This window comes from Toxotes jaculatrix, chromosome 20, assembly GCF_017976425.1.
Source record: "Toxotes jaculatrix isolate fToxJac2 chromosome 20, fToxJac2.pri, whole genome shotgun sequence".
In the NCBI taxonomy this organism is placed as follows: Eukaryota; Metazoa; Chordata; class Actinopteri; family Toxotidae; genus Toxotes; species Toxotes jaculatrix.
In genome coordinates this window covers 4,888,718-4,916,434 of record NC_054413.1, presented here as the reverse complement: position 1 = coordinate 4,916,434, position 27,717 = coordinate 4,888,718, and the positions used below count along the sequence as shown (strand labels likewise).

General features: G+C 40.4%; 1 protein-coding gene across 5 annotated transcripts in view; it reads left to right on the top strand.

The window, feature by feature from the left end:
* LOC121200337 (protein disulfide-isomerase TMX3-like) overlaps positions 1 to 27,717 on the top strand; it is a 195,233-nt gene that overhangs the window by 89,454 nt on the left and 78,062 nt on the right. For all 5 annotated transcript variants that reach the window (XM_041065577.1, XM_041065575.1, XM_041065574.1 and 2 more), the window contains exon 16: positions 23,392 to 23,441. In XM_041065577.1, the coding sequence (XP_040921511.1) occupies positions 23,392 to 23,441 (50 nt within the window). The remainder of the gene's footprint in view (positions 1 to 23,391; positions 23,442 to 27,717) is intronic.

The following is a 27,717-nucleotide window of genomic DNA, read 5'->3' as shown; positions in this document are numbered from 1 at the left end:
TGTGGTATTGTACATCACGAGTGGGGACGTTTAATGAAAGTGAAAGTGATTTGTGTTAAATGTAGTCCTATGGTCTCAGAAAGTCAAATTAGCTCTCTGATGTCTGCGTAACAACCATTCAGTGTCTCGATTTGTTTGCAGAATAACGACCCTATAAAGCTCAGATGTTATTAATAGTATAGTGATGTGACTGTTACCATATATCCATTACAACAATTAAACTGATAGCCTAAATTTATGAAATGCTGTGTGAAATTCTACGTAACTAAATGAGGAATGTCATCCATGTATCTGCACTCCAGCTGCCTTTGATGTACCTTTGAAACAAACTTCAAAGCTCGTGGACTAGCTCTAGTTTGTACTGATGTCTTACAGAGGTTGCAAAGGGTGTGCTGCTATAGAAGAAGATATGAAGCCTTTCACTGTGGGGCTGAAGAAGCAACTGCGGGGCAGCCTCGGTCACAGAGTTAAAAGGAGGGTATACTTTCAACAAATGACCCATGTGCTGCAATAAGTGAAAAATAACTCAGGCAGCGTTTGGCCTTATTTGCGTTCAAGGTCACAGTGGGCTGGAGTCTATCTATCCTACTAAACACAGGCAGAGAGGCACACTCATATTAATGCACACACTCAGTGTTGGCTAGTCGGTCTCTGTAGTCCAAAAACATGTGACTGCTCCAAAGATGATTCATGTAAGTGTTTGTCTACCATATGTGTTTGTGCAGTATAAGGCAGCTAAAGGTTGTCAAAGTTGCCCTGGTTGGAGAGGTTGTTGTAAACCAAAGCCATTTTCATTTAGAGTTCAGTACATTTGCTAAGCGAACGCAGGTCTAGAAAACTGGTCGTGGGTCAATCACAAAACAGTGGTTCAGGGGTTTTCACCCATCCATGACTAGATTTGATCAACATGGTTTTAGCATGGTTGAAATAACGGAAAGGCGAATGTTGTTTTCCATTCACTGACATAATGCATGTGGCGCACTGTGTTGTCAGGGAACATGCAGCACAATTAGTGCACGTTTTAGATTAATTTTCAAGTTTGAAAACAAATGTGCAGTAAAGCTTTCTCTTCCCATTTACTGGAGTAACAAATCTGGGTGGATTTAAGCATCTGGAGTGTGAAAATGTCCTGAAAATACTTGGTTAAAAGAATAGTTAGATATTTGGGGAAAGGTTTTGATGTAGTTTTCTGCAGGGACCATGTACAAAAACATTAATATCCTACAGAGAGAGATGTTCACCAGATTTAGCTACTGGTTTATTTCCATCTGTAGTCCCTCAGCTGGCAGACACAAAGAGTACCATTATTAATAACTATTACTAAGACAATACAGTACACATATTTGATTTCTTTCCAAGAGCTAGATGAGTAGATTGCTATACAAATACACTATAGGAGAATAAGCATAATATCTTCATGATTTAAAGAAATCAGTGACGCGGTCAGTAGGAGACAAGGCACAATTGTCTCCCTAAGGCACAATTGTCTCCACAAAAATTATGTTAAAGTCACATTTGCTGTGCACTCAATCATCCATCATCCAATCTAATATCAGGCTGGATGCAGAGCTTGTAGGTACCTAGTGCCCTTTTGTTCTCTTTAGATGCAACTTTTTTGCATCTTTCTAACCACAGCAGATCCACATCAAATTCTTTCTGGGTGTGGAACCACTTAGAGCCGTGATGTGGAGAGCAATGTATGCAGCATCACATTTTATTTTATTTTATTTTATTTTTTTGCTGTGGTAGGAGTACAGCATTACCTCAGGGGCTTTATGCCTGAAAATAATGCTGCACATTGAAGAATGAGTGCATGAATTGCACAAGTGATCAAGTAGCAAGTGCAACAACCCAGATGGCTTTTGAATGAGGCTGTGTACTGGCTACACTACAGAAAAGCCCATCTACAGGGCAGCATTAACCACTGCGGCCCCTTGCTGATATAGAGTAAACAGAGATATGTGTGAGCAAGAATAAAAGAGTAGCAAAGGATTATTCCAGCTGCAACACTGTAGTGTGGGATGGGGAGGTGGGGATGTACATAAAGCATCTCAGTGAAATAAGAGACACAGTATGGAAAACACAGTGGGTTGTGAAAATGACAAGTGTAAAGAAAAGAAAAATAACAGTGTCCTGGAAATTCTGGTTCCCATTTTTATATATATTTATATATACTTTTTCGGTCTGTTGGCATAGGCAGTGCACAGTTAGACAAAAGTGATTAGAGCAGATTTTCCTGGATCCACTTTGTTCTAAGTAGAGCCACTGCTGGCAGCTGTCTGAGGTGATGCAACCGCGCCTCTGGAGAGAAACACAGACCCGCTTATTTATAAAAGCCAAAGGGAGGATGAAAGGACAAAGGGAGCTTGAGTGACCTGTTTGGAGAGGGAGGTTCAAAGTCAAAGAGAACTCATCTGGTCTTTACGGGGACAAGGGTAAGATAATGAGCACTGAGAATAGCCCTTGAGAGGGAATCACAGAGAGTTCAATTAGGCTTCCATACTGTTGCTTCTGGCTCAGTCTGACTGCTCCGTGTGCCCGGATGAAATGTCTTGAGTTTTTATAATGACAAGAGCCCACTTGGAACGCCCTGTAGAACCAAATCTCAATGCAATCCCCTCATCGTCTTGTAAGCAATAAGAGGGGCATGCTGCTTAAGTGCTGATATTAAAGCCCACTGTGGAGCAGCTTGCTAATTGTTTTCACTTTGTTTTGCTGATTTAAATTTCTTAATGAGAATTTCTTTTCCTTGTTCTCAGTTAGGGTCGAAGGTTGGGGGTGTCATTTTCATATTTTCATTTATTGTTTTCATGCTTTTTTTTTTTCCTAGTGTGGGCGGATAGAAGTCCTTTGAGGCTATATCTGTGATTAAGGTCTATAGAAATAAACAACTGGAATATAGCTAAATAAAGGCTGGTTTAGCCTCAAGAAGCGTCTTTATCTCTTGGTCAGTGGAAAATGGACGTTGGAATGTATTCATTGTCGGCGCTGTAGGCAAAACTAACACCTGAAAGGAATGCATATTCCACTGGTAGAATATTTTTCTTTCTATTTTCCACTTTTTCTCAGGCTCTCGACTGTTGTTCTGTAAATAGAGATTGTGAGATAAATATAATTCAAAGTCGCATCACCATCTGCTGCACATATGTTACCATTTAAACTCCATCACCCCTGTCACAGATAAACATCATCACTCTGCTTCACTAAACTCACTGAAGTGTCAGCGCAACGAATGAAAAGCATTAACTTTGTGTGGGACAAATTGACCCACGCTTTGAAGCAACCATCCAATGCAAGCTTGTGGTCGGGCTGTGAGGGGAACAGGAGATAACGACTCTTTTTACTCTTGCTCTGCATTTGTTTGTAGTTTCCTGACCCACTTTACAGGTCAAAAATGTTGAAATAAATAGCATTTTATCTTATCCAGTAATAGGTTTAATGTCATTGACTTTCCACTCAGATGGCATTTAAATCAATAAGCACAAGAATATTCAGTAGTTCCTATGGCAGCTGGAGATCTTGATGTACAAGCAGCAGCAGGTGCTTTAAAACTTTAAAACTTTACCATTTAAAATAAGGGTTCATAGGGAAAAGGCATTAGAATTCACGTTTATAGAGATATGCTCTTTTTCTGTAAATGTTTGTTGCAGTAGAATATTTCAAAATATGGCTTACCTTCCACCTAACATTTCCGCAACCAGTAAAACTTTCCTCTTTGCAGTAAATAGGCTATGATTTACAATGTAAGATCATTTACTTTTGCTTATGTGTGAACATAAGCAGCAAATTTTTCCTTTGAGAAGTTGCAAATCAGATCTTCTGGTTTGAAATGGACAAACACTTCGTGTCAGTGGTGGGTTCACCAATCCTAAAATCAAGAGGTCTGTTCTGAAAAATCTAAAATGTGAAAATTGTGATGAATATCAGTTTTGAACAACTAGGTTCACCGAGGACGTGTCCATGTTAAATCCAAGGACTGGAAATGATCACAGAAGCTGTTGGCTTTTCTTGACCATTTTACTGTAAAACTTATTTTACACTGGGCTGAGGAAATAACAAGGATAACCAGAAACCCCGTTGGCTGACCTGCTGTGGCCTCAGCATCTGATATGACAGGGCGGGGTGGTATATTAACATTAAGTATAGCAATAAATCTTCATAACAGCTGGTGTTGGCTTCAAATTTATGGCTATAATTTTTTCTCATGAAGTCATTTAACAAAAAGTCCATTCTCACTGCGGAGGCAAAGTCACTTAAATTGATTTGGGGGCAGAGGAGCACCCGCAGTGGACGCACGCCATAATTCATCAATTCTAAATTCTAATTTGCAGCAGTGCCCCTGAGATTAGCAGAGAAGTAAAGGAAGTGGCACAGCTCCTGACTGCACCGCGCTCTGTGACGACGGGATGGACCACGGATAAGTTGCCGTTACGCTAAACGGGATTTCAGTGAAAAGAGAAAACCAATTCACATTTGAAGTTTTCAAAGAGGATTTTCCAATATGTTTTTCAAACCCATTCATCTGAAATTCATTTTGTCTGTTTGTGAACGTGTGTGCGTCTGTGTGTAGAGAGAGCTGCACGAGCAGCCATGCATTTAAGCATGAACTGACAGCTACCTGTTCGCATACGTTCACAACACAAGACTATTGATTTTGTCAGCTCAACAGCAGCACATGAACCATTCCTGCTCTCATAATCAGCCATGGCATTACAGCTCAGTAGCTCACATAATGGAGGTCTCTTCTGATCACGCTTTAAATATTCATGTGCTGCTGGTGTAATTCACACACTGCAACAGCAAATGCCTTGTTTCCTCCGTAGGCTGATTTCAGCTCTGGATCTCAATGTTGTATTCCACAAAGCTTTCTCTTGGGTGTTTGTTTACAGCTCGCTGCTACAGTTCACCTACAGAAATAACAGCACTGGAAATAACAGCAAATTAAATTTTCACAAAGTTGAAAGAACTTCGATTTGTAGCATTAAACGTGGGTTGAAAACAGCACCCAACCTGTTGAGAACTCGTTAGTTCAGAATGTCTAGGGAGTCAGGTGTTATTTCAGATCATTACAAACAATTTTCAGCTCATGATGTTTTTTTTTAAATGGACGTTAGCATGAAGGATTGGGCCTGGCATTGCTGAAAGCTGAAATCTTGGTGCCCCTTTACATCTGTCACGGCTAATCAGATCATAGCTCTGGATCACTGGACAGAGCACGAGCACATGAAATCCGAGTTGAAGAGAGGGATATTTCAAAACCTGGGAAAAAGCCCCTACGTGAATGGCAAAATACCACGAGAATTAAGGGGCTTTTTGTAATTTAGGTGAGCTTACTCTTTAATCATAAATAGATACAGAAGTAACTTGAGCTACGTTACTATGATTGTGAAAAATGAGGGTTTACAGTATGATACCAACATCCATTTTCTGCCTCTGTCCAGCATAACCTTGTCTCACCTTTTAGCTCATGATTCACACAAAGTCACCACCATGAAACCTGCATTAGTTATAAAATAAAGACAAAAGACAGAATTTACTTCAATGCTGAATTTCAGCAAAGCACTTCAAGGGAGTCAGTAAACCGTGCTGTTTGAAAACTACTCTGTAGATTTGATGAATAAAAATCCCGTCCTCTCAACGTCAGTTTCAGAGTGACAAATGTACTGTTTGATCTGGAGCAGACTGATGCCTGGCTTGCATACAGCTGTGGTAACAATACGCTTTGAAGCTCCATCAGATGAGATGTGCCTAGTCACTGCTGCCCCATTTCCCAGACACACATACACACTCAGTGTACTGTAGGTACTGTAGCACTCAGTTCTTTGACAGCTATAAAGCTAATACCACATTTCCATAATGCAGAGGGGAAGGGTGCAGTGAAAAAAAAGATGTTAAATACATAAAACATGGCAGCTGGGAAAACAGTGACCTGTGGAAGATACTGTACAGTCAGGTATTGTACAGTCAAACGCTAACAGGTCTGAGAATAGGCTGATGTTCATGACTTTTTCATGCGACATTTTAAACAAGGTAATAAACATGTTCGACATAGTACCATGGACATTGTGTCAGCGTGTGTGGCACTGAGGCAAAATGTGGAACAACCAAAACATGGTGCATGTTTAAAGGCTGCTTTCATTTAACACTGTGGGGTACCAAAGAAAAAAAAAGGTGTGAGGGTGATATATTTGTCAAGCCTGGCATTAGGACTGCTTCTGAAGTTTGATCTGTATTGCAATCAGCCACACAAATCTCACCATTTAATCACATACTGTCACTGGCACTCTCCTGCCTTGTGGCACTAGGCTAAAGTAAGAAGATGAAAGGTGAGGAAAACACTAACAATGCTGTGAGGCGCACAAAGTAGACATGCAACTGTCTCGCATCTCATTCAGTATGTGTAAGGACCCAGTTTGAGACATCACTGGAAACTGCAGCAGCATTAAATAATAAACAGCAGTTCTGTGGTTAATAGGTAACAGTGGGCTTGTGATGTGGACAGGGAGGAAGAGGGAGGCCCTGGCCTTGAGCTTTGGCCCTCCCTCAACTCTGGATGGGCTCCTCATCTGGTAGGTTTGGGCCGCAGACTAAATTAGCTACCACGGAAATGGCCCCAAGCGACTGCAGCGCCTCCTCCGCGCCACAGTCCCCTCCATCGTCATGAAAAATAAAACAGATACAACACCCCCGCGTTAGGGAAGCTTTCAACCCCTGCTCAGCCTCCACTTTAATATTTCATGGCCTTCTCTTACTTATTTTAGTGGGAATAATTGATCTGGAAAGAGCACTGCCACGCAGCAATGAAAGGCTCTGAGGAGCTGGGTAGAAACAAAAAAAAAAAAAAAAAAAAGCTCTATTATGGTTTTGACGACTTGAGATTCTGCAGCTTTTGTGTTTGGTGCTGCCTGGCAGTACACCACCACATCAGTGACTTTAACTACAACTTCTGATTTGTTGAGGAGAAAATGCATTCTGAAGTGCAGATAAGTTCAAAAAGACAAAATGTTCCACAGCTTGTTTAACAGCTAATGGACAAGCTGCGTTAAAAGGTGCTTTCTAGTGCATGTGCGGCTGTGTAAAGGCTAAAAAAACATTTCTATCACTAACCTCACTACACTTTTTTTTAGCGGCGCACCAACATTGCTCATTCAGTTCAATGGACAATTCAGCAGCCTTGTCCATTTAGACAAACACTGGCCAACATTACAAATAAAAACGTTTATTCTGTATTGTGGAGAACCCTTGTTCATGGTATTCACTGCTATCGTTAGAATTGTGTTCCTAGTCTAGCAGCTGACACAGGCAGTCTGGAAACACAATTGATTCTTTCTCAGGGATAAGGGCTAAGGTCACCCAGGGCCAGGAGCTGTATTCATCGATGCACAAAAACACCTCCAGAGATCTGCACCTGCAAGCATCTCGCCCCTTGTGAATTCCTGCTGCAACCCAGTGTAATGATTTGTAACAAAATGTTAAAAAAAGTCACTCAGTCTCGGGCAATCTGTGCGGACGACCAGGGAGGCAAAGTTAGGTGAACTAAGTTTCTGACAGCAGTAAAAAAAAAAAAAAAAAAAAAATTACAAAACAAAACAAAAAGGCCTTCCCGGAAAAACAGAGTTGACTTGTCAAGCCATTTTGCTCACCAAGGGCATTTTGCTCTGAAAATTATCTATGTTATTTTTGAAAGATTTTCTGTTGAAGTGATGGAAGAGGTATTCAATATGTTTCTGTGTGTGTGATGCTGAGTAAAGGAAATAGAATACCTCAGTGACAGGTAGCACTGAGAGCCAATGGCAGGCCAAGACAAATAAAGTCAAGCGGCCATTTATCATGCTGACAGTTGAAATCCCATCTCAGTAATTACAGCTGATGCCTGGCCTTGAGATCAAACCAATCATTTCACCAGAGGAACAAATGATGTGGAGCCAGGGAACATGGATTGCTTTAGAGATCAATGAACTTCATCAGGAAGCAAGTTAAGCTGAAAAACAATAAACAATTGTTTCACATCCAACTATACATTTGCTGCATGTGATGGATCTCGACAGTGGCTGGCCACCTTTCTCTGGGATATTGGAGACAGGGCGGAATTAGAGTGGGGAACAATTGATGCATGGGTGAGAAGATAATCCCTCTATACACTATGTTCTACCACTGATTGGGCCAACCACACATCATCCATTGAAACCCCATCTCTCATACATTATGGGTGTATAGTTTCGTCCTAGAGCTCCATTTGTTTTGCAGTGGTGGCTATTAGGTGTAACTGTGCCTTTTTAAACATTTGGTGTAATGAAAACCTTAGATTAAAAAGAAATGAAACTTGATATTGCGGTCATTTTAAAGGAATAGGTTGACATTTTGGGAAATGAGCCTGGCTCTGTCCAAAGGTTATAAAATCCACCTACCAGTAGTAAGGGCCTTTTGCATTTTTAGGTTACCTGAAGGCCACCGTAGGTTCTGCTACATGCTTGGAAGGGGAGGGGTGAGGTGAGGGGTATTCATTAGGATCTAATGTGCGACCTCATTGGCTAGATGCCCAGGTGTAACCCATTTGGGCCCCACAATGAGTGTGCTGACTGGAGTCTTTATAAAACACTGAAAATAAGGTTATCATAATATCTGCAGCCAGTTAGCTTAGCTTAGCATGAAGACTGGAACATGTCACACTGTGTCACTTTGCAGTACACTTTTATAGTAGCTTCTGTTTTGAGGAATTGGAGGGAATCTTCTTAAGGGGACCAATTAGTATGTTTTCATATTCTCCTTCAAAAGAAAAATCCTATTTGCAAAAAGCAACATAAATAGAGTTTGGAGGTGTCTGCTGTGTCTCGTGTTTCATTTGACCATAGTGAGTCTCTCAGGTTGCTGGGGGGAAAGTGCTGACACTGTGTGGTTTCGCCATCTGCTCAGTGTCCTGTGAGATCCCTGGCTTGTTCATACATTGGCTGTCTGGCAGGAGTGAATCTGTGAGATGCAGTGATATGCTTCTGGCTTGACCTCTGCAGTGAATGTATTATGCACTGTGCTGAGGAGAAAAAATTCCATAAGTGTCGAGGGTTATGAGAAAAATGAAGGACAGATTAAAAAAAAAAAAAAAAAGCTCAGTAGATGTAGTGCTGAGACACTGGTATCATAAGGACACCCTTTCTGCCTGGCTCAGTTCCAGTTGAATCTGTATTTTGGCAGGATGAGGAGTCAAAAGGTGAAGAACCAGATGGATACACTGTTTGTCCTTTCAATACGAAGGACCTTCTCTTATTGCTGAACTCACCTGGATCAGTAGTCATAGCCAAAGAATGCCTCAAGGACTCTTCTACACTCAACTCAAAACGGTCCGACATGTACAATTTAGGCTCTTCACACACTTGTTTAGATCAGAGTGAATGATATTTTTCAGGATCTGTTGGTATCTTGTTCTGTTGTAGTACTGAACCAGTGGAAGAAAAATCCAGTTTTTTTTCTTTTGCATTTCTGTTGTTTAATAATCTTATTTTTCAGGTATTCTAGCCATGAATGACATAAAATGAACTTATTTCCAAAACAACTGTGGTGTTATTTAATAGAAAAGCAATCTTGAAGCTCAATAAAAAAAGCATCAGTTTATGGTGGATATCCCTCAGAAAGAGCAAGAGATGTGAGTAGTTCTACTTATTTTGCACCTCCAGTACATTCAACAATCATATCCATCATAGATGGGACACAGATACCAATTTCACCACCAACAGTGGCATCAATAGACCACAATAAAATGCAGCCACAAGATATATTGAGTGATTATCAAATACAAGAAAAGCCGAATCAATACCTGTGACCTTGGGGAAAAAGTTTTCTGAACGCTGCCTCAGAGTGGACAATCTGGTTGAAAGTTGTAAGTTTACAGCTTATGCTCGACTGCATGTTTCTGAGGCTGTATTTTTTTTCTCATGTAAAAATACATTAATACATTTAAAGTTTTAATCCTTAAGGTTTTAATGAAACCAAGTTCAGTTTTTAAATATTATTTATTGTAGGTATTTCATTAAGAGTATTGTTTTATTTAAACATCTTTGGTGATATAATTCAAAATTGTGCCTTGAAGCACTCCAGTGACTTTAGTAATGATCATTTATGAATATATATGTGTTCAACAATTTAATAGATTTATACTAGTTTACTTTACACTGGTTTAACTGTGATGAATACTAAAAAGGGAAATAAGAGCAGTCATTGCGGATGAAAACAGATGTTTTGCTGACGTGCTCTTGACGCAGAGCTGCTGTGACCTGACCAGTGAAGTCTTCAGGTTTGAGTTAGTCCGTTGTTTATCTCATGATTCTTTAATCCATCCCCTCTCAGACCACTTAAGCCCAAAAGGCAAATCCATTCTGTCTTCTTGCCCTTTATAAGTGCAGCGAGAGACACGCGAATATTTTGGCTGGTGAGAACATAAAGCTCAGTCCATCGTGACAAACTTCTATCTCAGGCTCAGTGCTGACGATGCAACACAGGTATTCTTGTTTCCTTTTCCCATGGATATTGTCCCTCAATGGATTACTGTTTCATTTATCATTTATTATCCTCTGTATCACTTTATTGCTATCAGTGTAATAGTTTGTTGCTATCTGTCAGTGGGTTGTATACTTTGGAACAGGAACTGTGATCTTTCAGTCTGCCAGAGGAGCTTCTTCAGGCAAATTGCTGTTTCTAAGTAGCATGTTGGTACTGGCAAATGATTATGGTGCTGGAAATATAAAGGAACCCTGCTGGGCAGGCCTTATGTGCAACATAGTGTTCCCCGCCCTTTACCATGTTCCTGTGCTTCTCTCCCATGTGCACAGTATACCCTATGTCAATTAAAACCCATTGTAGTCAGTCAGCATGCAATCCAAGCTGAACTGTTCCTTTGAGGCAGGAATTACGGAGGTGTGACTCTGCCATCTTCTCTTCAGAGGGATGAGGGTGAATGGCACGAAGACAAACAATACTAGCGAGAGCGGGGAGGCTTGCCTCTGCAGCACAGAGCCTAAACAGCATTGATTGCCATGAGTCGCTCTGAGTGGTTTTGATAACATTTCAATAAATATTGAAATGAGCACAACTCTCTGAGGGCACTCTAGCGCAGCTGGATTGACAACAGTCTGGAGAGCAGCTTCTGTGTAGCAGCGTTGGGTGTGTTTTGTGACACAACAGAATGGCTTTTGGCACAATAACCTTAGGTAACATGAAATGCAAATGGAACAGTTTCAGCTCATGCAAAACTGAGCATGGCAATGCTTCAATAGCATAATGTTCAGAATGTCGTTGATAGAGCTAGAAGTGTTCGAATGGAAATGGTAGCCTCTGACTGCACAATGACCGCAGAGCATCAAAACCAAAGCTTTCTGGCCAACTTTTCTTCACTTCTGACCATTTCCTGTCAGCAGGCCACGGCCTGGATGCTTATCTCCTGCCTCACAGTGTGCACACAGCTCTGCACATTCAGCTGGCTCGGCACCCCTCAGGTCATTGCCAGTCACTGAACCATGAACCTCTCCAAGCACTGCATGGTTAAATAAACCACACACAGTCATTTCTAACCCACGGAGCCGTGGTGCAGCCTTGGACACTTTGTTGTACATGTGTCTGCACATCACTCTCATTCACTCAGTGGTGTGACTGTGATTTGCAGCTTGGCTAGCATCCATGACCGTCCTCTGCTTTAGCACTGATCAAATAGCCTCACTAATGGCTTGGGATGATGACACTGGATGAAATTTCTTTCACTGCTGTTCTAAGACAGCTTCTTTTCAGACAACAAATACTTGTAGTTGACACAAAACAACCTTTATAGTCAAACATAGAAACAAGACAGTTTAGGTAAAAGGTGTAGAAAAAATTCTTGTGGAACGACGACTTTTCTTTTCCGTGACAGGTTACATTTGGTTTCTGTCTGTCAGATCGATTTACATTGAGCTTTGCTATTTTGGCTGCGTGGCTGGTGGAAATCCTGGGCCTTGGAATACCGGGGAGACATTGGTAAAGCAATGAATGATTGATGATAGTGGAAAGCTGAGCTTTGACAAGGAATGAGTAGTAAAAGGCAGTAATGAATCAAAGATCACAAATTCTGACCTGCGGGGATTGGAGAACTCTGATCTTGGATTGTGGAGCCATGTCTATACTTTGCGGCAACACAAACCAAAACTGCTGGTTGTTTATTGATTTTCAAGTCAACAGTGAAAAGATTGGCCTTAACAGCACCAAATTTACAGTTTTACCTTAACCCAAGTTTCTCTTTTATCTCCTGATTGCACAGCACTTTCCAGCTTGAATGGTGAAATTAGAAATCTGATAAAACTGTGACACGCAATTGCTCCCCTGTAACACACTCTCTCAGGAGTTGTGTGCCTCTGGCAAAAACATAACCAACAAGCAATTTCTAGAAATTATTTTAACCACGAATGTTCTTTGCAAGTGATGAAAGGTGGTCTGTTTGACACAGGTTTCACCTTGTACAAGGGCTCTCTAGGTTCGATCACTTAGCTTCACGTATCTGTGCAATCAGCATTCGTGCCTCAAGGTTGTGCCTTCTAACAAGAAACTCTTACACAATGCCTTGATAAAAAGCAAACAAACTGATAAAATAAAGATTGAGTGATTCTCAAAACAGAAGAGCTCTAGTTTCTATGACAGGTGTGTTTTAGTATTTTAAAAGATTAAAAACTGGCGAAATTAATCAACAAACATACCAATTGCACAAAAAATGAAAATCTTTCATATGTCTCATCAATAAGAAGGAATCATATATGAATTGCTTGATATCTTTCTTAATAGGGACCCATTGAACATAACCACTGTATATTTAAACAAAGGAACAGATAATAGGTCATTTTAAGGAGGATCTGTTATCTGTTGCCATTATACCCAATATGTAAAAATCAAGTCAAGTCTGTTAAAGCTCTGTATAATTAAAGCCCTGTCTGTCCCCTACAAGCATCTCAGAAGCTCACTAATTAAAACACTGTATCTTGTTTAATCCGTACAAAAAACATAGTCTAAAAACTTAAAAGTCTTGATTTTACAGTGGATTATTTGCTGCTGTAGCTGCAAGATATAGATAAAATCCAACTACCAACAAACATAAAGCTGACTAATTGCCATGTAATATCACGTCTGTTTAATCCACTGAAAAAGTGTTGAAATGCCAATTAATGGAGGATTATGTACTGGACTATTGCACTGGGAAATATTGCCAAGACTCCAGGAAGCTACTGGTCCCAGTCAAGAGGTGGTTTAGGAATTATTTATACAGACAAAATAAACAGGATATAATGTGTTAATTTGTGAGCTTTAGAGGTGCTGATAGGTGGATTTTGTTGCTTGTAAAGATCTATATTACCCCCCCATTTCCAGTCTTAATGATAAACTAAGCTATCTGGCTTATATTTATCATACAGACATAAGAGTGGTATTAGTCTTCTCATCTAACTCTGTGTAAATAAGCATATTTCCCAAAATGTTAAACTACTGGCACATGTTTATTTTAATGTGGGGTTAATTAACCTCGACAGAAGGCTTCATGATATTTTGGCTCTAAATATCAAACTTCACAAGAAATGCATATTGCTGATTTCACTGTGGTCACATACTGTGTATAGCTAGACACATTTTACAGTGCTCTCGTACAGCTGTAGACATCTCATTTTAAAGAACTGTGAAGCTGAAGTGTTCATTGTGGAAACCTATGGCAGTCAATCAGTCATATTCATTCTCCAGCAGCATTTTGTGGCTTGACCCCTCCCTGACTCTGCTTAATGTCTCAGCAATATAGAGAGATGGGCCATAAGAGTCACTGCAATCACACCTTACTGACAACAACCAGCCATAAGTTCACAAAATGACCGACCATTTGGACCAAGAGGGAAAACCTACCTCGGTGCAATTTTTCACCTTGAAAATAGATGTTGCTTCCAATGCCATACGGCACAGATTGCGGATGCAGTGAACGACGCATGACCCAAAGCTACACTGGTCAGGACGGCATCCGAAATATTCCAGATAATGGATTATTTTGTCAGGGATAATGGGATTATGAGGGCAAACACAGCCTGTCAGGACAGGGTAAACATTAATTGAAAAACTCGGAGGTCTGGTATTACAGGTTAATCTGCCAAAGAGTGAAGTCCAAGCTCAATTGGAGGATAGAGCTTTAGAAAAAAAAATTATTTTTGTTCCCTCACAAGTCCTTGTAATTCACTCAGGCATCACACGTAAACAAATTGAACAAGACACATTACAGTGCATCAGAGCACAGCAAAGGACATAACACTCGCTCCACAGCCCTGCGCTTGCTTAATGGCTGTCATGTCATCTTTCCCTCGTTAGTGTTTTATTTTTTTTTATTTTTTTCAGTCGTGAGAAAGGCTTCATCACACTGAACCATTCACTCAGATGGCCTTGGCACACTCCCTAGGTGCTAGGATTCCTGTGCACCCACTGAGGGCCCCTGCTTGCTGCATATCCACTAAGCTTGTGGAAAATTACAAACACACACAAGGTCACAGTGGAGCTGCGCCAGCCTCCCACAGAGCCCATCTGATCCAGCCTGAAACGCAGCAATTACCACCCTCTGTGTGCCTCCGTGTGGGGCTGCAGCTATTTCATTATTTATTTGAACAAATAGGATTACGGTTGGTCTGCAGTGGATTGATTGTGACGAGGGATGAGAGGCTCCAGGGAGCTGGGTGCTGTGGCCCAGGTTTGCTGAGCCACTCTGCTGTGTCAAGAGCACGGTTGATCACCTGTCTTGGTCTCAGCGACTCCTCCACTTTTCCTGGACAGTGGAGCGTCGCTGTGTTGACATATGCCATCCGCTCTGCTGCGTTCCCTGCACCGATTGATGGGGAAATGTGCTGGCTGGTTTGCGTACACCGCTTTTTGGAAAATGTACATTTATGAGACCATAAAAAGCATCTATCTCTCATGCCCTTTGAGGCATAGCACTCACATTTGACAGCACATTCACACCATCTGCAATGGAAGCTTTTAAAGATTGTCACTCACAACATGGGTGCTTTTAATTTAGCTTGAAATGAATTTGCATCTAAATAATGAGGGAACAAAGTGACACTATAGAAGTTTGAAATCACTTCATATTAATTGCTTTTGAAGAGCTATTAAGTTAGCAGCTAAATGAAAGTGCTGTGATTGAAAGGGAAATATGAACAGCTCCAAAATATAGATTTGTTCAGCACGTTGCACTCAACAACTTCTTTCCAGAATACCAATGCCTGCAATATAGTAAGCGGACCCTTTTTTAGATCATTATAGGATGATATGCTATGATACTAACATCAGTGTAAGGTTAGACTCAGCTGTGCACAATCTCACAGTATTTGAAATCAATATTGTAAGGTTAAGAGAGCAAGCTACAGAATAAACAAGAAAAAATAGCTGTCCTGATGTTTTGGGAAACATCACCATCAGTGATCATTTTGATTCAGTGAGGAGTGTGTGGTCTCTAATAGCTAATAGCTCACCCCAGATGGAATTTAACCTGGCAGCTCCCACCCAAAAATACCCTCCTTTGAAGTGATGAAGCTCGAGGTCTCTGCGGTAGACTTATCTGCTTCTGGAGATTGATCGAAAGTAATTTTTTTGCCACAAGAAAACCAGGGAGGAACGTGATAGATAGCTCAGCCCCTCTTTCTCCCTGATGGTGATATTAGGCCTGATTAAGATAAATGGGTCTTCTCTGCCTAACCATGCAAATGCTTACTGCTGGTGCCATTTATCCAAGAATGTGAAATCACAAGAAACAAAAAAAGCATGCGTCTCTCCAACTGATCTTTGGCTAGAAGTCATCCATGCCAGGATAAATTACTCTGGATTCAGACAAATGCCATCATAACAGAACTACCCAGATATATTCTTAATGTATGAGCGGTCAGGTCCATGTGACATCTGATTTGGTAATGGGGGATTTGAGGCAGAACAGGAAAGTGCTTTTATCCTCGTTCGTATGAGCGACTAGTCATCAAGATATACAGTGAACACGGCATTTAGTGGGCTCTCCCTGCAGGCTGCCCTAAGCTGCTCTAATTGATGTCGATTAATCAAATCAGCTGTAGGGAGGGCAGAAGGACAAACTTATCAAGCAGGAGGTGTGACCTCTATGCTACAGAGCAGCCTAATGAATAAACAAAGACAACAGATATGCTGCGGTAAGCATGCTCTATATGCTAAGTGAACTGAACTGCAAAACACAACAAAAAAGAGTTAACTGATGTTAAGTGCAATCAATACAAGCAGCATTGCAAATTACTCTCACTCTGCACACTTTTTAAGACAATATTGATATTGTTAATTACACCAAGGAGACTCTGATTCTCTAGAACTGAGGCAGTGTCGGTCGGTTCACCGCTTTGGTCAGGACTAAAATATCTCAACAAATAACAGATAGATTGGCACAAATATTTGCACAGACATTCATGCTTCCTCGACAAAGAATGACTCCTAATGACTTTAGTGATCCCCTGACTTTTCCTCGAGCGCCACTATGAGGTTGACATTTGTGGTTGTGAAAGGTCTCAGCAGCTAGTGGATGGATTTCCATGAAATGGAAAGATGATGGTGATCCCTTAACCTTTTATTTAGCGCCATCAGTGGACCAAATTTTAATTTGCTCTGTGCTATTATTAATGAGAAAATACCTGTAAAACTAATGCCTTCTCATCATCAGCTTCTGCTGTACTTTGTGTTTTGTTCTAATTAGCAAATATTAACATGCCAAACTAAAATGGAGAACATGGTAAATGTCATACCTGCTAAACATTAGTATGTTAGTGTAATTATTCTGAGCATGCTAACATTAGCATTTGGCTAACAAAATGGAGTAAATGTTATATCCAGCCTCCAGACACTTGCATTTCCTGTCAGTGAGCAGCTAATCCTCTTCGTAGAGTGAAAACCTGTTTGTCTTTCAGTAACTAAGATATGTAACCTTGCTTATCACCAGAAACCCATGGATTCTTTAATTTGCCTGCACGTCTGTTAAACTCTCACCATGCAGGGCTTCGAGATGTTTCAGTCAAGCTTAAAAACCACTATGACGTTTTTATAAGACAAAATGCAGTGATGCAAAAATTTTTAATTGCCTGCAATGCCTGTAGTTTTCAATGCAGCAATATTAGAGCACCTCCTTTGCATATCAGACTGCAAAAGAACATTAAAATATCTGTGTTTTATTTCCGTTATGTACGTCCTCTTAAACCAGCCTGTTCAGCCGCTTTTATTTCTGAAGTATCATTCTTCTTTATCTTAAAAGATATGCGGGTCTGTAGCAAGGAATATTGAAAGACTGAGGTCAGGTGTTGGAGTCACACCAGTACCCCTTAAATTTTAATCAGTTAGCTGTTCACCTTTTCTGCAAGATTCCTCTGGAAATCAATAATAAACTCAACACAACTTGCTACACTAACAGAAATATTTCTCTGTTTTACCTACCAGATGATACCAGATTGCATGCTTCTTTCCAGAAAATGTCTAAGACATTATCAGGAAATTACATACTTAATTACGAAATAAATAATTTCCCTACATAGAAGTCTAAATCGTGTTTCCCTCTCCAAACCAGGAGAGAAAATAAATTCAGGGGGAAAAATGCTGTATCCTTCCTTTTTTAAAATTCTGTTCATTTATTTGTTTATATTTGTTTGCCGAACATTGGAATCAGCCATTTGGAAGTTTTTTTAACCACAGAATTCTCACAAAAAAGTTCACAGGACATGACCTCAGTGTCCTCCATGCTAGCTGCAGCTCTGATGATATGGACATGTTCAGAGCAATATTCCAACTTGGCTGCATACATTTTAAAATTTTGTCCAACTTTCCGCTGTCCTCACTGTGGTCTGGGGAGCTCAATCAGTGGAGCACTTTGACACACGATACTATGTTACCCCGTTGAGTGGTGCAGAATTGAAGCTGCCAATCAAGAGGCAGGAGCCTGAAGCTAATCAATCCAAGCAGGCCATGATGTGATTTTTTTTTCCTTGTCCAGGTTTGAGCAGGCTGACAGACTGCTGGATGGTTGGATTCACTCACCTCCTGCAGTCTGCGTAAATCACACAGCTATTATAACACATGTAAATGTCTCTTGCAGGATCTGTTTAAAAGGCCGCCTCGCTGCTGCTGTCACATTTACATAAAAATTATAAGTAAATGATAAGCATGGGCTGTTATTAACCTAACAACAACACTGCCTGTTTGAATGGGACCAGAGACTGTTTGGTGAGAAAATGTAATCACATTGTTTTGCTTTTCTATGCAGAACCAAATTAGAAAACAGTGTTTATCTCAACGTCTGGATAGAGATGAAAGTTTGAAACACTGGCCCTGCCATTCTCTAATGTAGCCCTAGTATTCAGTAGAACTTTCAAGTACAACAAAAGACATGCCAAGAAGATGACAAGGGCGTAACATGGAGGGTTGATCATTGGAAAGAACAAGAATTCATAAGACATAAAGGAATATTCCTCTGTGACTCCAACAATGGAAACATTTCCTGAATGTGCTAACCTTTTTTCCTCTCATACATCATCACATTCATCTTGCGATTTCATGTTTTATTTGTAGGGAGACTGGGCTATTTAAAAGAAATGTGCTTAACAGAGGTTCTGCTCTTGACTTTGAGTTTGAAATACATCAGTTATTATATGGAGGTTCTGTGCCACTGGTAGGTAAATGATTGAAAGTTGAAGCAGCAGCTTGTTATTATGGGAAATAAGCATATTGACGTTCTCGAGCTGAAAATCTTTTCGTTGGTTTAACTTCTGACTTTGCTGCAGTTATGTTTTGTATTGTATATTGTGATGTATTTCATACTGATGTGTATCAGTACACCTTGACATCACTGTTGGGCATGATTACAAAGTTTTATGTCTTTATTTGTAAGAGGCAACAGAGCAGATTCTGTTCACCATTTACAAACACTTCAAATCAGAAATGTCCCTTTTGACTCCTTTTCATTCCTAATGGCACTAAATGTTTCCGGTCAACAGGATACAAGTGGTCGTCCAGTGAGGAGCTTAGCAATAACAGGAAGGATTTGCCAAGAACTTTTCAATAACCAGACCTGATGCAAATTGAGCATTTGTCTGAGTCTGAAAATGTGTTTGAGGCAGCACTTGTCAGCCACTGCCATCATAAATATGGGAGCTCTAGATTATCTCTCCAAATTATTACATAAGTTGTAATTAGCACTGGCTCTACTGCCAGAGAAGAGTGGATCCAAACCATGGCTGGAAAAGCTACTGCAGGCATTGGAAATACAAATCATTGGTTGACACATTTTTTTTAATCAGATACTTCATCTTATCTGTACACTCTTGTGCCAACCAGTCTGTTACTTTGATGTTTAACCTTAAATGTGTAGTGACAGAAACTTTTCTTAGGTGTGGTTACCATAATGCAGTTAAATTGATTTGGTGGCATTTTGCAGCTGAAGTATGACATGCCCTTAAAAGTCATACAGCACTGTCAAAAGGATGTTCCCCATGTGGGGAAAGTTTCCATGTTTTTGCGAGAAACCTCAGAATTAATTAAAAATCTCATCAGGAGATGTCAAGGGATTTACTTCAAGGCTCAGGAAGGCAGCCCTTTTTCTGGTGAGGCATCCTTCAGTGAGGACAAGACTGTGTTCATAATTCCATTTTTCATCAAAGTGTGTTTTAATCTCAGCATTCTCAGTACGCTGCAGACACATCTTACCAGGGAATCCACTGTCCTTTTTATTCCCTACCAGTCTTGCCTAAGCAATTTTAAACTTGAGAAATTATAGATTTCATCCAACAGATTGCAAGACAAGACAGCTTACTGTGCATAATTATTTTTCAAATGTTCATAATTTTAGGATTTGGTGGGTGACGTGACTCCCGCCGGCAGAATCCAATGCCTTTAAAGTATTTTAAAGGCATCACTTGAAGAAGAACATTGTATATTTCGGAGAAAACTAGTATGAACAACTCATTCCACACAACATCTCACTGCCTGTGGGTCAAGCTTGCAACCTAAACAAAGTAGGGAACATGAGCTCTCAGCCTTGCCAGAGAATTATGCAGGGGAACATTCAGCTACTGGTCACTCTGAATACTGACTCCCTTTGAAGTCAGAGTCTCTGTGGCTTGCAGAGCTGCTTCTTCAGGCCAGGCCTCCAAGCACCGCTCTGTCTCTGCCAGGCAGGAAATTATGGCAGTCTGACAAAAAGGACATACTGAAAACCTTAGAGGACAGATGGAAATGAAAACAGGTCGGTGGCTTTTATGTATTTTTTCTTACCAACCAGCCCAGCAAAACCACAATTTATTTATATGTATATATATACAGTGCGTGACATTGTGTGTGTGTGTGTATATAAACAACAGAAAACTTCAAAAAATGTCAAACCCAGTTTCCCAGACTCAAGGTTGATGGCCCAAAGGTTTTGGTTTGTTTGTTTGATTAAGAAAGAATTCCAGTTTACTATAATGTAAGGTCAAGAAAAGCAGCAAAGCACCCAAGTCATTATCCTCTGGGGACTGTGAACGTCTGTACAAAATGTCACGACAATCCATCCAGCAGATGTTAAGATATTTCGGTCTGGACCAAAGTGGTGGACCAACCAGCAGACCGACATTACCATCTGCAGGAAGCATAGTATCGAGAAAATTTCTTTTACAGACATCACCAAGAAAAAAAAAAAAAAAAAAACACCTGTAGCATAACGATTCATTTACACAATGATTTTCTGGAGGGGAAAATTATTTGTAAACCAATGAATTTGCCCTGCAAGGCCACCATTCAGAATTCCTTGGCTCTTAGAAGAGCACAGGAAATCAATGAGACATTTTGCTGTGAACTGCAGATGAACTTGCACTTTGCTTGTTTATGGATTTTAATTAGAGCCAAATAGTCTCATGAATTTATGTAAAGCTCTCATACACCACTCTGTGTACATCACAGATGAAGCTGGGGGAAAAGGGTCAGTGGTGCAGGCGGTGGAAGAGGTCTGGGCTCTCCTGCCAAAACATTGCATGATGTGAAGTACACAGTTATCTCTGCACTGCGCCTCATCTTTTAGTCCCTTTTCAGAGACACTGCAGTTTCCCACGTGAGTGACACTAGAAATTCATCTCTCATTCGCCCTGCTTCACAGCGACATGTCAGCAGCAGAAGCTGACGAGATGTACAGCCCAAACTATGAGAAGCAAGTTCGCCCATTTTAATAATGTGCACATAGGAGAACACTGATTCTCTCCCAGACTCTTTGATGTGTTTGCTGTGAAAAGATGATTCCTGACAGCGTCAGATTAAACTCCAGACTGTCTGAAAGTAGCAAGAAAGAGTGGGGTGAAAAACCTAACATCACTGGAGTTGTAATCTCACCCTGCAAAGTGCTAAACCACAACACTGGCAGTAAATAATGTATTAGTCACAGTGGGAGAAAATCACATGTCACTCTTTTGGATTGGAATTAGTTTTGAGGGCTGTTTATTCGCTTCTGTACAGAGTCAATGTCTCGTGTTACACAAGCCAATATCTGCATAGCTGTATCAGCAAATGGGGAAACAACGAAATCAATTCAAGCAGGGGAGGCACTGTATTGTGACAACATTGGTGGCAGGAACGATAGTGAGTTTCAGTTGGCTGCACGTTCAGTTCATGGTGTTTTAAATAGATTTTATAATCTTCATCTCTTTTCCTGTCACCTCTCATAAAACTGTAGCGTTTTAAAATTCAAATTATCCTTTGGGAAGCCGAAATTAGCATCTTGAAATATTCATGGAAAGTTTCAGAGCTTGTATCGTACACCTCCGAGGAGCTGAGAAGGTACTGTATCAACACTGCCCGTGTTTGTAAATGTTTCATGGGCACAGTGGTGCAGTACTGAGATCAGTGAATCATCGATGTTACACACACATCAGATACATACATTTTCTCCCTTCGTGGTCAAACTACAGTCCCTTACTGTATTTGTATGTACCTCTGTCCAGGGTCCAAAGTTGGTCACCAAATCCTCTGAATAAAGAATAATTCTGGTTTACTACAACTAGTGTCTTATTTTCAGTTTTATTCATCATTTGTATCAGAAACATCAACAAAGCTGAGTTCCTTTAAATCATAGCAATGTATTGCTGTCATAGGTTTAATTCACTATGTATTAACTCCTATGATTTGCCCTTCTTTGATTTTTTAATTTAGAAATATTAGATGTCTTAAAATTATTAAAAAAAAAAAACAAAATCTTGAGTAACAGTAGGCAATAGGTCTTTTGATTACTTTCTCTTCCATTAATCATCTGACGGCCTCTTAAATTAATTATGCGATCCCTTTAGGGTCCCTGACCCTCTGGTTGTGAATCAGTCTTGTAGCCAGATGAACTAAATCACTTATGTTGGAGGTAAAAAAAACAACAACAAAAAAACAAAAAACAAAAGCTGAACACACTCAAATCTCAAATGTAAGTAAAAAACATTGCACAGGAGAACTGTGTCCATGTGCAGTGTGATGTGTTGTGCTTAATTTTGTACAGGGCCTTTGTACATCCTTGTACATCCAACTCCTAAGTGTGAGACTTTTATTTTGGAGGGTACAGATTGTCATTTCTGGTGTTATGCTTACTGTTATTTTACATGTTTCAAAAATGTTGTCAGTATGTTGTAAATATATTTTTATGGGAGTAAATTTGGTTTCATGTAAAGATTGGATCCTTTCTCTGACAGGAAGTGCAGTGTATTTTAACAGGAAGTGTGTAGTGATCTTATTTTATAAATACTTCTTGTCACACCTCAGTGAGCTTTACTTCCTCTTTTCATTGAGGCCTTTCCCCTGGGTAGGTGTGCACTGCCTTTGCTCTGTTTTTGTTCATTGTTTTGGCTGCATATGTGCTGTTAAGTTACTTTTAACAAGTGTGAAGCCGATGTGTTAACATTTTTACACTTTTACCTGTAGTTCTTTTTGTTTTCATACACTTTTCTGCCAAGTTGGGGAGAAGTTTGTTGAGTAGTGTGTGGCATGGCTGCTGTGTGCTAGTGTGTGCTGTTGGGGGCTGTGTTTGCTAGCGTGGGCCATGAAGTGACTCTGTTCATGATGTTATGTGGGCACAGGGAGCATTTATGCAAGTGTAACCTTGTGAATGTTTTGTTTCTTCATATTTGCTGTTGCCAGTGTTGGGCAATAGATTGCTTGAAAACAGCCCTGGGAATTGTGGTCCTTACTGTGTGCGCAACACAGTCAGACCCACTGCATGTACACAATTGTGGAAAGTACAATAAGTCAAAGTTGAACAAGTGTATCAGTGTGGAAACTATGATAGTTTGTATAATAATGTTTTGTTTGCTAATAGTTTTCCTTCCTGTCTAATTGTCTGTCTTCTCATGTTTCTTGCCCCATCAGACTCCTTCAGAGCAATGTCACCACCTTCAAAGATGTCAGCACTTAACTTGGTGAGTACAGTGTTACTATTAAATCAGTTCACTTCAGCTCAACTTTATCATCCCTGCAAGGTGCAGTGTGCTGTGTAGTGCAGCCTGCCAATGAGGTCAAAAACACACACACAATAAAGAGAGATAAAAAAGGATATCTCCAAATCAAAATGTCCCTTAAACTGTTACGTTTTCTGGTGTGTTCAATGTTCCAGTGTTGTTGTTTTTTGCCCCTCAGGGCCCCCTTAGATAAAGCGCTTGGAATAATGATTACAAAACAGGAAGTCTCACTAAAACTATGAAAAGAAGATCCAAATTATAATAAACTGGATTTATCCTTTTGGTGTTTAAGCACATTTCCTTTCCCTAGCTGAACTGTGTGTGGATGTCTGAGTAGGACTTGTATCTACACTCTGAAGTAGTTTTTCTCCATTCTTATCATCTGCATTGAATAATCTTACAGCTCAGTGCGCTACAAGGTCATCCATGCACCTCTATCAGGATTAGTTAAAGGAAATTGCAGCAGCAGATAATTGTCAAAATGCTGCTGTTGCATACTCAATTTGGATTTTAAAGCGTACTCTGGTACTTTTCATTTGCATCTGTCCGATGTCTCCCCTACCATTTGATGTCAGCTCCTCTCTGCTGTTGTTTTCACTTGATGGAGGCTATGGTGAATGTCACAGGTGATGTGGAAGCTGCAAAGGCAGAAATGATGCGCAAACTCAAACAAGCAAGGAAATGTGCAAACACAACAGTAGGGGTGATGTGCAAACTAAAATGATGGGGGGTGGTGGTGATGAAACAACATTGACAACAGATGTCAGTCCACATTAAGCAGCAGGTATTAAGGATATGAGACAGATGCAAATGTCATTGAAAGGTAAAACAGTGCAGTCATTAACAACCAGTTAAAAATGTGACACAAAAGTGCAAAGTACAACAGCAGGCAAATGTGTACACAAGAGTAATATGCTTTAAGATCGTAGAAAAAAAATGGTACAAAAATACTCACTAACAGGACCTTGTAGATATATTTAAAGTTAGAACAGATGAAGAAAACAACCTTGAGTTGGGCTTCGACTGTGATTGCTGCTTATACAGAAAGGCTCACAATTTTTCTTGTAGATTCAGTTCTGTAGGTTATTATGTGCGGAGGCTGGAGACTACACATTCACAGCGCTGGGAAGCGATCATCTTCAGGTGCGATAAACAATAACACATATTGCCAATGAGGCACTCAAGACCTGAGAACCGCCACTGTAGATATGCGTGTGGACTTAATTATTATTATTATGGAAGACTCGAATGCACTGAGTGTTTTCGCTTCCAGGGTCATCAGGCAAACTACTTCCTGTTCTCTGTATGAGTAGACTGAATGCTTTTGAAGGACCACAGTAATTCTGAAAGCACCCATAGAATAGTGCAGCCGTACAGTTTGTTTTGAGAAAGACTACTGTGATTGACAGACGGCCTCATAGAAGGCTCTGAAACCATCTTTGAAACCTGAACAGTTGGAGCCAATTTTCCCTCTACCTCTACCCAGAGAGCTGGATGCAGGACACAGGCATGCTGAGCAACCCGAGTCTCTTGGGGGAAATTGAAATTCTCTGCAGGCAGAGAAAGAGGGGAGTCTTTCAAGGGCCTGGTTTGCACCTCCCTTTGCTCCCAGCATGGCATATTTTTAATAAGGGCACTGACACGCTGCACACATCTCTCCTTTCAATATGTATGGCTGGAAGTTTGTTTAACTCAACAAGCAAATCCAGGATTTGCAAAGCTTCAAACAGTCAGAATAAACAGCAGGAGAGCCGCAGTAGGCGCAGGGACACTAGCTGCCACCTGCCAATCAACGGTGCATTCAGGATCCATGTTTGACATGTTCTTGGCAATTTCCCATTTATCTTCTCTGATCAAATGGGCTTGAAATGTCGCTATAGCAACCAGTGGCAAGCAACAACTCGAGGACCTTCTGCTCAACCCGAGGCCCGAGCAGCTGTGGATGAGAGTGATTAGAGTGCTAGTTGACTATGGTTGAGATCATTCAATCCTTTCACCATGCTGAGGTTTCCTCTAATTAGGACGCTCACTCCTTCTCTGTGGTATGAGTCTGACAGGGAGGAATTGACATGCGGTGATGTGACGATCAGAAGTTGTTCCAGTTAGTGTTGGTGCAAAGTTTCAAAGGATGGTGGTTGTGTGCAAATATTCTTCTTGCTCAGAGCTCATTTAGGGAAGAGATTTTTACAGTGAAGGCTGGACATAATGTTAGTAGAGGCGACTAAGTGGAGATCAAATTAGTCAAAAGTACTCTGCTGAGAAACGTGGAGGTTGAGCAGATGGACAATTAATGGAAGTAAAAGTGTGGGTAGTGCACACACCAGAGGGGTGCATACTGCAAAAAAAAGAGTCCATTTAAAGATTTTTTTCTTTTTTAAACTTGGATTCACTTTTAAAAATCAGACTTTTTCAAAATGAACTGCTATACTGCAGACTTGAAAGTGTCATTCATGTCAGAAACGTGCTGAATCTTACTACGAGGTAAAGTTGAGGACTTTATTAAATCCAAAAAAGCAGTACGCTCTAAACTCAAAATCCAGTTAATTTTTACACCCCACAGACCACAGAAAAATACACCCATAGATTTTTGTTCAAGAAAGAAACCGAGTGCAGCGGAGAGGATGTTCTGCAAGTAAGTCGAACTAGCACTCATACCACTGTCTAACATGATATTTACATCAGAGAACTGCCCTGATGACACACAATATGTAACATGATAACCGAGCATTGAAGTAGCTGACGTCAAAGACATTAGAAGCGGGGTTTCTCTTGCTGCCGCTTTCTACTGCCTGAAGACCGACTCCGACACAGTTTCCTGTCTAATAACACTTTGTAAGATACAGAATCCTAGAGGAATGAGAGTGAATAGGTATATGTTTCCCTGAGTTCACACATCTCCACTCGGGTGAGGCAATAATTTTATGATAACACAGGCAAAGTGGCACTGCCAAAGAAGAATCTCCAGAGAACTGGATGCAGAAAAAAAAAAAAGTTGGTGACTTGTGATGCTGCGTTTAGAAAGAAAAAAAATGCTGTAAATTGAAAAAAGAAACAAAAAAAACCCAACACAACCATAAGCAGAACAGAAAGGCTAAAAAGCGATCCTGACACACTCCTGAGCTAAAGTTGTAACTCATTTCCTCTGTGTTCTGTGCAACTTTCAGCGCTTCTGTATTCTGTTGTGTTTTCTTGCTTTGAAGCATTTTCTTCCCCCAAATTGATGCTTTCATCATTTGCTTTTTATTTTGTCCGTATGCATGTGTTTGCAGTGCGCTGAGCTCTCAGGGCCTCTGGAAAAATAACACCACTACTGTTTTATCTTTGAAATAAAAGCCTTTAATTAGCTCCTGATACAACCGTACTTATTTATTTAAGGATGTAGCCCACAAGCACTAACAGATGAATGTTATGTTGGTGATGCACCTAAAAGTGCTTGAAAGGATGTTCTGAAGCTTGGGTTTGGGTTTACATCTTGTTGGTAGATTTTTATTTTTAAATTTGTAGCCAATGGTGATACTGCAACTTTGGAGAAGGAGGGGGGCAATTAAATGGTAATTTGTTGCTCTACAGAGTGGGCAGCTGCTGCAGTAAATGAACATATGCTAAAAGTAAAAATTGGTTGGGAAATCCAATCATTTTTTTCTTAAAGTAAATTTTAAGAAATCTGTCTGTTGTTTAGAGTTTTCAAGCCTCATCTCGATTTCTGAAGTGTAGTTTTCATGTTTACGGAGTGATTTGACTGATGTGAGTTCAAGATGATCATCACCATTTAAATTGAAGCAGCTTTTTTTTTTTTTTGCAGTGTATCTTCTCTCCATGTGGAGGATTTTAGTCCTGAGAGAGATTACTATGCGTGTTTTCTCTCAGTGATCTTGATAAGGCGTCTGTAGATTGCTTTCGAAGTGTGGGGAGAAAAAAACAACAAAAAAGGCATCATGGAACAGCAGTCCCTGTGGGTTACCATGCTGCAGAACACACACGTGAACTGAGTATAGAGAAAGCGATCCATCATTAAATGAAGATGCTGCGCAGAAACCTAATATACACTGAATGAGGTGATCAGAGTCCATGGTGCTGCGTGTGAGGACAGGCAAATGTCAAGCATTTCTCGAAGGGGAGATGCTTTTGAGGTTATTGGAGGCCTTTTTTGTTGCCTTAGGAATTGTATTACAAAGACATGCAACTGAGACACTGAAGGGAAAAAAAGGTGTAATGAGACATTTTGAGCAAATAATGT